Source organism: Aquarana catesbeiana, linkage group LG04 (assembly GCF_042186555.1).
Source record: "Aquarana catesbeiana isolate 2022-GZ linkage group LG04, ASM4218655v1, whole genome shotgun sequence".
Classification (NCBI taxonomy): Eukaryota; Metazoa; Chordata; class Amphibia; order Anura; family Ranidae; genus Aquarana; species Aquarana catesbeiana.
The window spans coordinates 18,213,101-18,230,758 of record NC_133327.1 but is presented as its reverse complement, the minus strand read 5'-3'; the positions used below and the strand labels follow the sequence as shown (position 1 = coordinate 18,230,758).

At 41.9% G+C, this 17,658-nt stretch overlaps 1 protein-coding gene across 1 annotated transcript in view; it reads right to left on the bottom strand.

The window, feature by feature from the left end:
- Positions 1-17,658, bottom strand: part of LOC141141116 (L-gulonolactone oxidase-like) — a 226,011-nt gene that overhangs the window by 82,769 nt on the left and 125,584 nt on the right. The window contains exons 7-8 of the mRNA XM_073628825.1: positions 5,349-5,456; positions 2,467-2,543 (exon numbers count right to left, since the gene is read on the bottom strand). Of these exons, the coding sequence (XP_073484926.1) occupies positions 2,467-2,543; positions 5,349-5,456 (185 nt within the window). The remainder of the gene's footprint in view (positions 1-2,466; positions 2,544-5,348; positions 5,457-17,658) is intronic.

The window sequence follows — 17,658 nt, the reverse complement described above, 5'->3', positions numbered from 1 at the left end:
TTGGCTTGTCTGACTATTCCGGTTCCTGAACTCTGGTTAAGTTTTGACTACGTTTGCTCTGTTTACCTTTTTTTATTATTATTAAACAAGTGTGATTTAACTGTACTTCTGTCTCAGTCTGATTCATGGTTTCTGACAAGCCGCCCCTCCTGCCCACCCCTTGTCCTGGGCCTGCCCTAATGTGTGTTACACATATTTATTGGTTAACACAGGTCCAATGTAAGGATACACTAAGGCTGGAGAATAGCTTTCTTTATGTGATGTCTGGGAGTCCTACATGGCACCTGTCCAGGAGCTTAAAAGCCTCGCGTTTGACCAAGAGGTGAGATCTTTGGTACGCCTGCCATGTCTGAGAATCTCCACTCATGCTATTCTCTCTTGAAATAGAATCCCCTGCATATTACAGGGCTACCACAGTCAACTTTTTTTAAAGGTTCCTGAGGCCTGTTATAATCATCCTTGCCTCGCTACCTATTGAGTGACTGACTATTGTATATGCCATTTGAAAGTTAATATTTTGTTGGCCATTAGCAAGTTCATAGAGTATGAAAAACTGCAAAGCAGAAAGGGGAATTGCTCACGATAAAAAAAGCCTTGAAACGCATTATTATACAGCCACAGACACATCCATCCCAATGTACAATATCTCTTTACGCGTTTCACTTGATCAGGAGCCAACTCATAGAGTAAGTTCATAGGGGCTGTATTCCCACAGGGGTACATCTTTTTCACTGTCTCCTCGCCCCTTCCGTTACTATCAGACACTTGTAATGAGATCTGGTGGATTTAGGTGCTGCAGTATGAGGTTGCACAACTCAGGGCCTCAAGTGCACCCAATATGCACATTTCTCATTAGTTAGGATGAAAAGGACTAATCGAGATCCTCCAGGACATAGAGTAGACCCCCTGAGCAGATAAGTAGAGGCAGCCAGAGTCACACAAGGCAAAAGTCAGAAACCTCTAACCCAGCCTTTCTCAACCTCTTTAGCTCAGAGCGAAAAGGGTAACCCCCTAAATGGGACTTTGACAGACCACCAACTCAATAATAAAATTTAATTTTTTAATGATATGGAGTAAAAAACATGTATAGTCTACACATAACAAGAATACACAATATGTATCACATGGAAAACAGAACAAAACATGTACAAATATAAATCATCCTGTGTAAATTCCAAGGGATAACATGCCCTAATGCCCGACGCATTTCCGGTATACAGTGTTCAGATACCTTCATCAGGGGGTGAGAGTTTGAAAAATTTACATAAATATTGATTCCAAAGGAATGATTCCATGTAGGAGAGGCACCAAGGGTAATTAAATCCGATTAAATGTTGCATGGACGCCAGACTGTGAATATTGGACAGATTTTTTAAGTGCACTATGTAAACATACATGTAAATTTTTTCAAACTCTCACCCTGATGAAGGTATCTGAACACTGTATACCGGAAACGCGTCGGGCATTAGGGCATGTTATCCCTTGGAATTTACACAGGATGATTTATATTTGTACATGTTTTGTTCTGTTTTCCATGTGATACATATTTTGTATTCTTGTGTGTAGAGTGATTTGAGATGTGTAGACTATACATGTTTTTTACTCTATATCATTAAAAAATTACATTTTATTATTGAGTGGTCTGTCAAAGTCCCATTTAGGGGGTTACCCTTTTTGTTCTAAATAATAGGGATGGGACCACCATACTCCATATGTGACATGGTGGGAGTCTCTCTTTTTTCTCTTTAGCTCAGAGGAACCCTTGAAATTATATTCAGATCTCTGGAAACCCCTAAATAAAATGATCTACAGTTCATTGTACATAAGCAAGTTTAGTATTTTGTAGATATAATAAAATATAAAATAATAAAAAAAATGTGGCATACCCGGAGTATTTGATACTCTCATTTTTTGTGTCTATGGCCTTCACACTCCCACACGTAAAACCCCGGTAGAAACAGGTGACGCAAAATGCGTTTGGCTTAGTGCTAAAATTTGGTACACGAGTTTCTGTATCGCTTTTTAAGAGCGGAGGCAGGCCTATTCAAATGAATGGGGCCACTCCAAAAACACACCAAAAAGGTGACGATGTAGTGTTGCTCAAGTTTGAATGGGACCTATAGGACCGAAAGTAAAGGAATATATCCCAAATGGGACATGTTGTCATTCAAATGGGATGGTGAAAAAAATATAAAAATTAAAGACACCCCATGGGGTTTAATGACTCCTTACGATGTCCAGAATGAAATAAACAGCTTTGGATATTTTTTAGAATGTTGTCATGTTTCAAAAATAAGCTTTTTTGAAGCTATACCTAAAAAACAGTGCTTCCTCATTGGTGCTCAGTTTCAGCAATGGACCTTCTGTTACATTTACATTATATATATATAATTTACATTAATAGATCTAACCATGTAAGTTACCGCAGACAATCAAAAAAACGCTAATACAGTCATTTCCAAATACCTTATCCAAAGAAGAAACTCCAGCAGGTAATATCCCACAAAACAGTCCCAGAACCAACTGGCTTTGGTAGACGGAGGCTGAAGGAAAATAAATAAAGAATTAGGACCTTTCTCAATTAATTAATGTCCGTCTCAGCCTAATTCATACCATAATAGGCAATCAAAGGGCTGGAAAATTATGTCGGCATGGCAATTCGTCATCTATAGAGAAACGCGGTTTATTCTCCGTTTGAGGACAATGAGGCTGCCTAGCGTGGATCATTTATAAAAAAAAAAAGGCATTTACAATTCCAATTCTCATTAATCTGCAAGAAATCCTTCATACTTTGTCTTTTGCAGCGCAAGTTTGGAGAAAATGAGCTGCATAGATTACCATTGTAGGCATTGTTATAGGAAAGACCTGCAAAACCCATAATGCTGTATAACATACAGAAAGTTTTTTGTGTGGTTAAATGTCTGAAATTCATGAATCATGACAAAGCTTCTATGGTTTTATTACATCCTGGGTGTAGGGTGCATTTGAGGTTGAACCACTTAGGGATGAGCCTAAGGTTTAAACACAAGTTCGGACTGAACCTTGGCTGTTCTGGCGTTTGGCCAAACAACCAAACAATTAGCCATTTGTTGGGAGCCGAACATCATGTACAATAGTGATAATGCTATCACTGTTACACGTGGCAGCTTCCTACTGTCAGTGGTTGGTAAGATCGCCAAAGGTCATTAAGATCAGCAGCTTTGCACACATCCTCCCCATGCAAAGCCTAGGAGCAAGAGAGCTTCCAAAAAGCTCCCATTTAAAAGCCTTTCCCAACATGCACCGCTGGCAATAAACCTCAGGGGTTGACCAGGCAAATAAAAATATTCATAACCCAGGTAACTGGATCTTCTTACACTGTTGCCAAGAACACTCCCGAACAGCAGGCTGATGCAAAGAATACCTGAGCTTAGGGGGAAGCTACAGAAGTCAGGACTATCAACCTAGGCATAGGCTGAGTACAGCCCAGCAGAACTAAATTTAGAATAGGGACACTCCCGCTAAGAGCAGGAACCCTACGTATGGTAAATTTATGCGTCAGTATGTCACTGGGTTGGGGACCCTGGTGTCAGTATGTCATTGAGTCTGAATCCTTGGTGTTAGAAAGTAATTATGTTCAAACCCCAGGTGTTAGTATTTCATTGTTATGGCAACCCTTGGTGTCAAAAACATTGTGTTGGGACCCTAGATGTTAGTGTGCCATTGTTATGGTATACCAATGTGTCTGTATGTCATTAGATTGGGGCCCCAGTTGTCAGTAATTCATTATGTTTAAACCCCTAGGTATTAGTATGTCATTGTTATGGTATACCCATGTGTCAGTATGCAATTAAGTTGGATCCCCTGGTGTCAATAAGTCATTGTGTTTGGGCTCTAGGTGTTAGTATGCCATCATTATGGTACACCCGTGTGTCTGTATGTCATTGGGTTGGGTCTCCTGGAGACAATATCTCATTATGTTCAAACCCCAGGTATTAGTATGTCATTGTTATGGTATATCCACGTGTCAGTATGCCGTTGAGTTTGATCCATTGGTCTCAATAAGTCGTTGTGTTGGGACTCTAGGTGCTAGTATGCCATTGTTATGATACACCTGTGTGTCTGTATGTCATTGGGTTGGGTCACTAGTATCAGTATGTCCTTAGGTTGGGACAAATGCTGTCATAAGTCATTCTGTTGGGACCCCAGGTATTAGTATGTCATTGTTATGGTATATCCATGTGTCAGTATGCCATTGAGTTTGGTTCATTGGTCTCAATAAGTCATTGTGTTGGGACTCTAGGTGTTAGTATGCCATTTTTATGATAAACCTGTGTGTCTATATTTCCTTAGGTTGGGACAAATGCTGTCATAAGTCATTCTGTTGGGACTCCAGGTGTTAATATGCCATTGTTATGATATACCAGTGTGTCTTTATGTCATTGGGTTGGGACTCCTGGTGGTAGTAACTCATTATGTTCAAACTCCTGGTATCATTGTGCCATTGGGTTGGGACAACTGCTGTCAGTAAGTCATTATGTTGGGACCCCAGGTGTTAGTATGTCATTAATATTGTATACCCATGTGTCAGTATGTCACATGGCTGGAGCTTGTGGTGTCAGTATGTCATTGGTTTGGAGACCCCTGGTGGCAGTAAGCCATTATGTTGTGACCCCAGTTGTTAGTATGTCACTGTTATGGCATACCCATATGTCAGTATGGATGGGGATCCCCGGAGTCAGTACGTCATTGGTTTGGGACCCCTGGTATCAGTTAGTCATTGTGTTGGGACCCTAGATGTTAGTATGCCATTGTTATGATATACCTACTGTATGTGTTAGTATGTCATTGGGGTGTAAACCCCGGTGTGAGTATGTCATTGGTTTGGGACCCCTAGTGTTAATAAGTTATTGTATTGGGACCCTAGATTTTAATATGCCATTGTTATGGTATACCTTTACTTCAGTATGCCATGGGTTTGGGACCCCTAGTGTCAATAAGTCATTGTGCTGGAACCCTAGATTTTAATATGTCATTGTTATGGTATACCTGTGTAAAAGTATATCATTGATTTGGATTACCGATGTCGATAGCTCAATTGTTACACTCCAGGGATCAGTGTGTGATTGTTTTGTGATCCCCATACACCATGGTTATCTTTGTCTTATGTATAAAATTCCCATGTAATCCATCTCTTTCACTTATCCATATATATTTAATTCTCTGCTTATCTTGGATTATTAATATCCCTCTGTACATAGTAATATATCCCAGATGAATACAGTGTGACGGCTCAATGCACAGGACTATGCGGATAATAGCACAGCACAAATAGCAAATATCATCATAAACTTCAATCAGTGCAATACCTTGTCTGTAGGGTCTTGATAAAAGACGCTGACATTTTCTGTGTGTGGAAACCAGAAGAAGCGAAAGTATTCTGAAGCCTTTAAATGGACGTCAAGATTATCAAGGACCTAAAAGACACAAGAACAGGGTTCTTTGAAGCAACACAATGGTTGGATGTACATTATATTATATAGAAGGTACCAGGAAGGCCAAAGTGGCAACTGATGGGGCAATCCCTGGCCACAAGCTGCTTGATTTCCATAAGTCTTCCAACTGCTGCCAACTAGCAGTTAGTTTAAGTGAGTGACACTCAGATATTGGAGAATTACAATTCAAATAGAGCAAAGTGAAACACAACTGAACTGTTGTAATAAGGTGGAACAGATTTGCTTTATAGGCATTTTCTATTCCACTTGACATTTTCTTCTTCTGGATACTAAGGTCCATAGAGGAATGACATACTAAATAATAGAACTGTTCAGCTCAGCAGATGTATGTGCAGTGAGCAAAGTAACTGTTTGTGCAGTTTCTCCCAGTTCTCTAGTTTCCCCACAACGTCTGATCAGGCTGGTATTATAATGTGTGCATGAATGTAGCAGCTGTTAAAGTTCCTCAGGGGTGGGGACTGATGGAGAACATGTGCTGAAAAATATAGTGATTTTTTGTTGGTGTCAAAAAACTATGAGTATGTTCATAATGCAGTGGGGCCACTCTGAATTGCAGTTACCTACGGAAGCTATTTTTAAAGATATGCAAAGCTTAGGTTTGTTTGCCATGTCAGTGTTTGATGCTTTCTGTAGAGGTTTTTGAAATTTGAGAGCAAAAGTGGTACACTTTGGGAATAAATAGCTAAGCCAACTTCTGAACTGGACCGAACCTGGCCAGCTGAACCAATGCTGCAGAACACTGGATAGAGGGAGATGGAAAAGTTTGTATGGTCAAGCATATTTTATGGCCAAGGAAAGTATGTGCACCCCTTCCCAACGATTGAGCTCAGGTGTTTCCAGAACTGTTAAAGCTACAGCATACATTTTAGACAGTTGTGCTCCTTCAACCTTGTGATAACAGTTTGGGGAAGGTCTTTTTCGGTTCCAGCATGACTGTGTCCCTGTGTACAAATCCAGCTCCATAATGACATGGCTTGATCAATTTTGTGTGGAGGAACCTAAGTATCCTACCTGGAGCCCTGACCTCAAACCTACTGAACACCTTTGGGATAAATATTGTGAGAACATGGATTGTGAGCCAGGTCTTCTCATCAAATATCAGTAACTGACCTGAATCCCACTGAACACCTTTTGGATGAATTGGAACACCAATTGTGAGTCAGGTCTCCCCATCCAACATCAATTCATGACCTCAACCATACTGAACACCTTTGGGATGAACTGGAATGCTGATTGTAAGCCAGGTCTTCTCATCCAACATCAGCACCTGACTCAACCCTACATGACAACTTTTGGATGACCTGGAATACCAGTTGTGAGCCGAGTCTTCCCATCCAACATCAGAACCAACCTCCATCCTATTGAACACTTTTGGGATGAACTGGAAAACAAGGTCATCTCATCCAACATCAGTGCCTGACTTCCACCTTTCTGAACACCTTTGAGATGACTTGCAACATTGATTCTGAGGCAGGTCACCTCATCCAACTTTAATACCCAAACACCTGACCTCAACCCTACTAAACACCTTTGGTGTGAATTGAATGCCTATTGTGAGCCAGGTCTTCTCATCCAACAATAGTACCTGAACCTGACCTCATACATTCCCACAGACACACTCCAAAATTGTGGAAAGTCCTCTGGGAAGAGTGGAGGCTGTTATAGCCACATAAAGGTGACCATGTTCAGATGCCAAACAAGCTCAAACAGATGTGATGGTCAGGTATCCACAAGCTCTTGGTCATATAGTGTACTGTATATGTATTATAACCAGGGCTTTTTTCAGCAGGAACGCAGGGGAACGCAGTTCCGGCACCTCCAGCTCTGAATGTATGTAATGGCAAGGGGTGCTGGGGTATACTGGAGGGTCTATTGATGTTGGCTGCGGGGGGATCTATTGTTGCTGGAGGGGATCTATTTTTACAGGGGGAGAGTCTGTTGTTGCTGGGGAGGTCAGTTGTCGCTGGTGGGGGATCTATTGTTCATGGTGGACTCTTATGCTACTAGGAGACAATCGTTTCTGGGAGACATCTACTGTTGAGGGAGAGGTCTATTGTTGCTAGCTATTCAGAGTCTATTGTTGCTGGGGGTGCTCCATTGTTGCTGGCTACAGGGGATCTATTTTCCTTCCTATCATTTTCAACAAATTACATACAAATTACTTAGCACCACAAATTGATACTTGATTCTGTATCCATTATTGACAGGTGGGTAGGGGATGGAACCAAGGAATGGTGCTCGGAGGTGGGTAGGGAGTGGAACCAAGGGATGGTGCTTGGAGGTGGGTAGGAGGTGGAACCAAGGAATGGTGCTCAGAGGTGGGTAGGTGGTGGAACCAAGGAATGGTGCTCGGAGGTGGGTAGGGAGTGGAACCAAGGGATGGTGCTTGGAGGTGGGTAGGAGGTGGAACCAAGGAATGGTGCTCAGAGGTGGGTAGGTGGTGGAACCAAGGAATGGTGCTCGGAGGTGGGTAGGTGGTGGAACCAAGGAATGGTGCTCGGAGGTGGGTAGGAGGTGGAACCAAGGAATGGTGCTCGGAGGTGGGTAGGAGGTGGAACCAAGGAATGGTGCTCGGAGGTGGGTAGGGAGTAGAACCAAGGAATGGTGCCCAGAGGTGGGTAGGGGGTGGAACCAAGGAATGGTGCTCGGAGGTGGGTAGGGGTGGAACCAAGAAATGGTGCTCGGAAGTGGGTAGGGGGTGGACACAAGAGGTGACTCGGAAGGAGGGAGTTCCTGCACCTATTCTTTGAGAAAAAAAAGCCCTGATTATAACAGTTACAAGAGTAATAGCAGTATAAATGTTTATTAAAATGAATATACATACATGGATAATATAGCATATTAGCTCAGCCAATGGATTTGCACATAATGAAGAGTATAAATAAAGTTGATACAACTTTAGATTTAGATACATCTCATCCGCATCCACCCCTGATGAGCGAGCAATGATCTTGCGAAACGCGCGTCGGGTTTTCTGATGCGTGCATTTGTATATACTGCATTGTATAACGTTTGTATCAACTTTATTTATTCTCTTCATTATGTGCAAATCCATTGGCTGAGCTAATATATTATATTATCCATGTATGTACATTAATTTTTATAAACATTTATACTGCTATTACTCTTGTTACTCAGTGGCTAACTGTGATCACCTCATTTAAAGTCCTAGGGAGAATCTCTTTTTTTTTTTTTTGTATATGTATATAGGGATGGAGGTGTATCACTGGTGACTGCAGACCTTTTTATTTTATTTTGCATGTATTATAACAGTGTACACACATATGAATATTAGAACACTACAGATCAATTTAAAACATCTCAAAACTAAGACTGTGTCTGATAAAAAGGACAGAGGGATGGAGGAAATCAAAATGAGTGAAACTGAAATCCATCAGTTGGGCGGTGGTAAGTAACATCTATGGTATCTCGTATGCTCCAGATGTGCTTCTCCTGCTCCTTGTGCAAACATCTGTGCAGTATCCTGTAATGTCCCTATACATTTGCTGGGCATATGTCATCCCAGCCGGCAGCGTGTCACTATAGTTACTAAGCAGAGAGTGAATGGAGATTTATCGCAGACAGTCTGGAAGGGTTTACAAGGATATTGGAAAATGTCAACTCCATTTAAGTAATGTTACAGTGTAGCCTCCGATCAGTGAAGACTTAACGGCATCACTATGCAGAGAAAGCTTTCCAAAAAATGTACTTTCATTTAAATAAAATGATAGTTAAGCTAAAATAAAAATATAACCTTTTTTTTCTTATTTAGTATGTTAATTAGATTTTTTTAAGGAACAAATAATGTTGCAGTACCGCTTGTTGTAAATATAAAGAAGAAATTTGCAATGTACATGGGGCATTACAGTTCTTAATTTTGGCATGAAGGGTACATACTGTACATAACATGATTAAGAGTAAGTTATTTCATGGGCGTGCAAAGAGAAAATGGGGTTGATAATGTGTGAGACTCACTTGAGATAAGCTGAAAGCCTGACCTGGAGACCTGGAACCATTGATGGGGGGTTGGTTCCGGTAGAGGAGAGGGACGTAGCAAGGATTGCGTAACAGTATAAAACGGGAAACCGGCAGTATAGGACAGAAGGGGGAAAGAAGCTGGTAAGAGGGTCAAGCTTTATTTTCAAGTTCAACTCAGCACACAAAAATATTAGGGTTCAACACATAACCAATGAGTAAATGGGGTTGCTAATGTGGGAGATTGACTTGAGGTGGCTTGGAACCAGGACAATGGGGGGTCCAGGAAGAGGCAGGGATATAGCAAGGATTGCGTGACAGTCTACAACCAGGTAATTCAAAACAGAAGAGGATAGGTGGTGTGGGTTTTTTTGTTTTTTTCAACTTAAACTCAACACACATAGAAATTAATAGGGTTTAACATACAACCAAAGAGAAAATGGGGTCAGGGGGCCAGGATCGAAGAAGGCAGGGATGTAGCAAGGAGTTGTGTAACAATATAGAACCAGAAGACCAGGCAGTGAACACATACGTAGGTCAAGCCCACATATGTAAACAATAAGGTATAGCTGCCAACGTCAGAGTGAGAACAATCATTTTAGCACTAGATCTCCTCTGAAACTCTAAACAGGTAACCTGTAGAAAATTTTAACGACGCCTATGGAGATTTTTAAGTATCGTAGTTTGGTGCCATTCCAAGAGTGTGCACAATTTTAAAGCGTGACATGTTGGGTATCTGTTTACTCAGTGTAACATCATATTTCATATTTTACAAAACAAATTGGGTTATATATTGTGTTTTTGTTTTTTTTTTTATTTATTAAGTGTACTTTTCCCAAAAGAATTGCGTTTGGAAAATCCCTGCGCAAACCCCGTGTGACATAAAAAAAATGGCAATGACTGCTTTTTTATTCTCTAGGCCCTCTGGTAAAAATTATATATATATATATATATATATATATATATATATATATATATATATATATATATATATATATATATATATATTCCAGCATAAAAACACAGATTTTTACATATATGAGAGAAGTGTCAGAACAGAATGCAAGTGGTTAACTTTTTTTTCAACTCAGCACTCGTAGGAATAAATATTTCTTCACCCCAAACTCGCTCATCCATGTCTTTATGGACCTTGCTTTGTACACTGGTGAGCAGTCATGTTGGAACAGGAAGGGACCATCCCCAAACTGTTCCCACAAAGTTGGGAGCATGAAATGCTCCAAAATGTCTTGGTATTCTGACGCCTTAAGAGTTCCCTTCACTGGAATTAAGGGTCCAAGCCCAACCCCTGAAAAACAACCCCACACTATAATTCCCCCTCCACCAAATGATTTGGGCCAGTGCACAAAGCAAGGTCCATAAAGACTTGGACGTATGAGCGAGTTTGAGGTGGAGGAACTTGACTGATCTGCACAGAGTCCTGACGTGGCCAGTCATGTTCCTCCACCCCAAACTCGCTCATCCATGTCTTTATGGACCCTGCTTTGTGCACTGATCCAAATCATTTGGTGGAGGGGGGATTATGGTGTGGGGTTGTTTTTCAGGGGTTGGGCTTGGCCTCTTAGTTCTTGGGAACTCACAAGGTATCAGCACACCAAGACATTTTGGCAATTTCATGCTCCCAACTTTTTGGGAACAGTTTGGGGATGGCCCCTTCCTGTTCCAACATGACTGGGCACCAGTGCACAAAGCTAGGGCCATAAAGACATGGATGAGTCAGGCCTTCTCGACCAACATCAGTGCCTGACCTGACAAATGCGCTTCTGGAAGAATGGTCAAACATTCACATAGACACACTCCTAAACCTTGTGGACAGCCTTTCCAAAAGAGTTGAAGCTGTTATAGCTGCAAAGGGTGGGCCAACTCAATATTGAACCCTAAGGATTAAGATTCGGATGCCATTAAAGTTCATGTGCGGGTAAAGGCAGGTGTCCCAATACTTTGGACAATATAGTGGCTGTTGACAAGGAGCAGGCTGACAGGAGGAGAGATTACCTCATTAGTGTGCCACTGCTCTTTCAATGTCCAATCACAGGCTTGGATGACCAGGCTGTATTACTTAACTTCAATGGAGGATAATTGTTCATCCCTCTGGCTGGGCTGTGTGGCAATGCCGTTTAAATCCTAAGCCTTGTACACACGGTCAGATTATTGGACAAATTTTCATCAGTTTTTTTGTTTGATGCTAGTCTCAAATAGAAAGTGAAGAGGGTACTCACCATCAGAACATTTTCTGATGACAGAATTCAACGTCAGAAGTGACGTAATGTGTTGAATTGTTTTGTATGTGTTCTTTCATTTATGAGCATGCCTAGTCTTGCTCTTCAGATTTTTTTTTCGCCAGAAAACCGACTAATGAAAAGAAAATCGGATGTTGTGGTCACATCAGACAAAAAATTTCAAACCTGCACATCCAGTTTTTAGCATAAACAGAAAAGTCAGTGCTACTACCCATACACCACATAGATAGCAGAGCTCCCAGGTACTCGATCCACAGTCGCTGGCTGAGTAGAGTAATGTAGAAAAAATGATCCGCACTCCGGTTTTTGCTCTTAAAATTTCTTCATTTTATTGAATAGCCACAGTGAACAAACAGCAGATTAAGTCAGTTGACGCGTTTCAGCCTATAAGGCCTTAGTCATAACCATAAGTTATGACTAAGGCCTTATAGGCTGAAACACGTCAACTGACTTAAATTGAGTTTTTGTCAGCCAAAAATTCGTAATTGGCTGTCAAAAGCAGCATACTAACGATCAAAAAATTGGCAGATCGTTCATCGGACAAAATTTATCTTCAGATTTTCTTACCGTGTGTACGGCCCTTTAGTACAGGATGGACAGAAGTACAAACCCTTTGGTAGGTATAACAGCTCATCTTAATATTCAGCTGTTTTCCTAGAGTTCAGCTTTGAATCTGCAGGTTGACATTTCTAAAAAAGAATGAGGAGCCGCTGTAAGCGGCAATTTAATTTGTGTCTTCTCTCATCACAGCTCCTCGCCTCCGCCAAATAAGAAAAACGCCGGAGTGGGGTGGGAGCACGCGGACGGGAAGATGCACAGGATGTAGCGACGTCTCGTCAATCCTCCCGCATATTATTTTGTTTTTGTTTTATGTCAGAACACAATAGAATTATGCAGCAGAGATGTAAGAGAATAGGGAATGAAGTCATGCGCTGTAGTTCTGAATTTACATTTCTAAAAACACATTTCTGGAACAAAGGCATTGTTCGCCCAGCTGAGAAGCGCGCCGGCTGAGGTTTATTTTCTATAGCTCGTTCTAATATTTAAGTGTTTCAAAACAAGTTTTCCCCCCAGCTGAATGAATACTAATTGAAGCATTGGAAGCACAATGTTGTAGTCCTTGAAGACACTTTAAGTAGAATATCATTCCTTACATCTTATAGCTGCTGCACAACAGTAGTTGATAAGGTCCATTAGAAGGACACTGTCACTTTGCTCATGCAGGACAAAGTGGCGGTGTCTTTGCAAAGACCTTAACCCCCCACTGACCTCCCTTGAAGCCCAACTCAGGGAAATCCAAAAATTCCTCCTTGCAGTGGAGCTGCACCTACACTGCAAGGGTTGACTTCTCATTTAGGTCTAGGGGAGAATAAAAACACTTTTACATACCCAATCCTCCACTCTTTTGGCAGACAGTGCTCCCCCATGCTCTGGCGGTGGACTGTCCCTTGATGTCTTCAGGTCCAAAGTAGGGCAATGGATCCTGAATTGGTCTTAATGGCATCAGGACCTTAGACTGCTGAGTGAAAGGAAGAAGAAACTGCGGGGACCGGTGTGGACTGTCCCTTGATGTCTTCAAGTCCAAAGTAGGGCAATGGATCCTGAATTGGTCTTAATGGCATCAGGACCTTAGACTGCTGAGTGAAAGGAAGAAGAAACTGCGGGGACCGGTGTGGCAGTGCAAAGGAGTTCCGGTCTCAGGTAAGTAAATCGTCTGCACAGCCCCACAGCAAAGAGACATTTTTAACTTTCCCAAAATTCCAGGCTAAGTAACTAGTCTTAAAAATACTTCCTTCCCTCTATATTTTGTAGGCAGGTGCAGTCTGCTTTCTCCACTGCAGGTAGCGCTCATCCGCAGCAGCCTTGCAGAGGGAAAGGAAGTTGACAGGAACTTAGTTCCTCTATGGTTCCTCTATGGTGCCTTATGTGACTCTGGTGGCCATCTTGGGTCAGGCAGAGTCTATTTAAGACCCGGACTCCCGGGCTTGGTGTGCATTTTGCGTGTGGCTAGAATAGGGACAGGTCTTTCGTCTGGCAGGGCAAGTACTTAGAGTCAGCGAGAGGTTCTGGAGGAGTAAGGAAAGTGCAGGGACCCGCCATTCTACCTGGAAGCCTTGCCACTTGGGTACGGACCAGCCAGGCCACATTCCACCCCCGAGACAGATGCTGTTGGCACACGAGGCCTACTTCTACTGCCACATCACTAATATATGCTCTGAGTGCTCCCGGTCCTGGTTGCCTTCTCGCCTGGCCTGTTCTGTATTGCCAAACTTCAGTTACAATATATTCCTGTTTCTCTGCACTGAGACTCTGTGTGTAGGCAAGTGCAATCTACTTTCTCCATTGCAGGTGGTGCTCTTCTGCAGCGGCACTGCAGTTAGAGAGGAAATCAGGAGGAACAGTATTGCTCTATGGTTTCTGGGGTCTCAGAGGGCAGCTATTCGATTGAATGCTGGTGACTCTGGTGGCCATCTTGGATCAGGCAGAGTCTATTTAAGACCCTGGCTCCTAGCCATGGCACACATTTCGCGTGTGACTAGAGTAGGGACAGGTCTCCTGTCTGGCAGACAAAGTGCTTAACGTCAGGAAGAGGTTCTGGAGGAGTAGGGAAAGTGCAAGGACACGCCATCCTATCTGGAAGCCTTCCCACTTGGGTACGGACTAGCCAGGCTGCATTCCACCCCTCAAGACAAATGCTGTTGGCACACCTGAGGCCTACTTCTACTGCCACATCTCTGTTCTATTCTGTGAGTGCTCCCGGTCGGATTGCCTTCCTGCCTGACCTGTTCTGTATTGCTGAACTTCAGTTACAATATAATACAATATATTATATTATATATATTATATTATATTATACAAATATAATATAATATATATAATATACAATAGATTCAATGTATTACTGTATCTTTGCATTGGGACTGCTTTCTGCTACTGCACCACGCTGCACGTATCCTCAAACATACCTTTTTTCAAGCCCACTGCGGCCCAGTCACGTGATCCCCTGTGCTAGCCAGCAGCAGCAGCAGGGGAGAGGAGAGAGTACTTAACAATGGCTCGGAATGCCTGGGAGTGGTGACATCACCCAAAGGCTCCTATGGCCCATCGAATGTCAGCGCTCCCACCTTTCTCCTGCCACCACTGCTGGCTGACACAGGGGGGCCGGTTAATGTGACCAGACCGGAGTGAGCCAAAAAAAGGTAAGTACTCTATATACATCTTTATTACACAGGTTAGTCAGCATCGGTGTTAGGAGAGGGTAGAAAGACTAGTTAGCTTTAGCCTGGAATTCTACCTTAAAATGGTAGTTAAGCCACTTAGTTTTGGTGCTACAATCCCCCTTATTATAATAAAAGATGTGCCCCAGTGTATGTGTTTTGTAAAAAACACACCACTATATACCTTATTTTTTTGTGCCGCTCGTTGCTCACGTGACCGGCCGCCTCTATCCTCTCGCAATCTGACAGCAAAGCAGGCAGGGCCGAGAATCCTCCGCTGTCGTCAGCCAGGAGGAGGAGAGAAGAGGCGGAGAGAGGCGGCCGGTCACATGAGCGCCGCTATAAAATAAGGTATATAGCGGCGTATTTTTTACAATACACATGCACTGGGGCTCATCATTTTTTGTAACAGAGGGGATTATAGCACAAACACTAAGTTATTTTAGCAGCAGAAGGGGAGGAGCTGATGGTTGGGGGGGGGTGAGAGAACAGAGGAGAGCAGCAGATGACAGAGGCACGTAAACTGACCACAATGTCAGGGCTCAGCAGCCATGATAAAATGTGGTCAGTTTACAGAGGGGAGGGCAGAACCAGGCAGGATCAGCCAGGTATTTTGGGTGATAGAATGGCCCAAATTACACAGCACAAGCACTGTGCTGTTATGCATGCTTTAAAGGAACAGGATCTATTTTTTTTTACGGTTACAAAAGCTTTAAGCTGCCCAAACACCAATAAGAATTTTAATGTAAAACTTTCTATTTTAGAAAATACTTTTGATTCCCTACTAGTGGTGTCAGATCAATGTTCGTTTTTGACCAGGGTAAAGAGAAAATTTGAAGGAACATTATGGAAAATGTTTCCCGAACAAATGGAATTCTAGCTGGTTTTCATTGGGAAAATCTGCACGTTGTACCGAAACCAGTTTGATACGTCTGGGATTCCATTCAAATAGCAGTTCTGGATGAAACTTTAAGGGAGTTGCAATGAAATTAGTTGACTCAATGATGGCATGAAGTTCTGTTGAACTTTTTCTTCAGAATTACCGTATGAACATTCAAACGAAAAAGTGGTGTACTGGTGTATGGCCAGCTTTATACTGACCTTATCAGCACTCCCCTGCCACCCCTTTCTCCATTGCAGCTAGTAAAAAAAATGTGTAAATACAGCGCTGCGCTAAAGAATGGAAGCAAATAGCAGCCAACACACCTCTAGACCCAAGGCTAAAAACAGTATACAAAAAAGTGTTGCGCTATAAACCCCAAAATAAATTTAAATAAATCAAACAATATACAGTGTATATGAAACTGATATCACAAACTTATGATGTATCATTTAAAATACAAAGAGAAGCAAAGTGAAGTCCTAAAAATCGATACTTAATGTACCAAAAAAAATTGAAAAATAATAAATATTAATAAAAAATATTAATTGATAAAAAACAAGGAAAAAGTAAAAAAAAAAAAAAAACAATGGGAATAACACCATCAAGAGTTCATTTATCAAGAAAGTCCACAAATGTTGATTGTAGAAGTGAAAAGTGAAGAAAAACCACCACCAGGGGTCTATGGAGGCTTACCAGAGGCAGAAGATCAAAATCCTCCCAAATATTACAATAAGAGGGATCAACTGGATCAGGCAGGTAAGTAAAAATGTAAAAAAACACAGGTGAACAGAAGAGCTATTGGTGGTGCAGGAACCGTCACCGAAAGCATCAAGAGGCTTACCAGAACTAATTGACTTGAAAAGACATACGTCATACAAGTCAAAAAGGCTTAATGACCAACAGGTCTAGATAACTCGTCTCTTCAGATGTCTTCAATAATTTGCGATATTACTTCAACAATATTCGTACATAATCCCATAAAGGCCATGGATGTTCATATGCGAGAAATGAAAAAAACTCACATAACGTGATAACGTTTAACACTGGTTTATTAAAATAATAAAAAGTACACTCACATGTTAGAAGATCATAAAAGCTCAAAATTCAAGTAGCGGTAATCGTGAGGGATCAACCCGACGCGTTTCAGCTAAGGAGCCATTATCTGGGATGATGACGGCTTAGGGTTAGGGTGGTCATTGAAAGGGTCAGTGGGAGAAGGATCTCATTACATTGGTCTTCATTGGGAGTGTCATTGGGAGAAGGATCTCATTACATTGGTGGTTATTGGCAGGGTCAGTGGGAGAAAGATCTCATTACATTGGTCTTCATTGGGAGTGTCATTGGGAGAAGGATCTCATTACATTGGTGGTTATTGGCAGGGTCAATGGGAGAAGGATCTCATTACATTGGTTGGTATTGGCAGGGTCAGTGGGAGAAGGATATCATTACCTCAGTGGTGATTGGAAAGGTTAGTGAGAGAAGGATCGTATTGAGTTGGTGGTTATTTATTGGAAGGCTTAGTGGCTGAAGGACCTTATTGCATTGGTGGTGGTTGGTATGAAAAATAACCCCTCTTTCATTGCAGCCTTGGTGTCTGGAGTGAAACTTAGGGCTTGGTGACACAAGTGATAATTTATACGCATCTCAGATGAGAAAGAGGGACAATTTTTTAGCACAAAGTATCTAGCTAAAAGAACCAACTTCTGCCACATCCCCAGTTAAAAGAATTAGTACACAGAAAATAATTGGTTGCACCCACAAGTGTTTTTTTCACTACTACTCTTTCTTTCTGCTTGCTTTTCAAAAAGAAAAATGCAATCATTTATAGG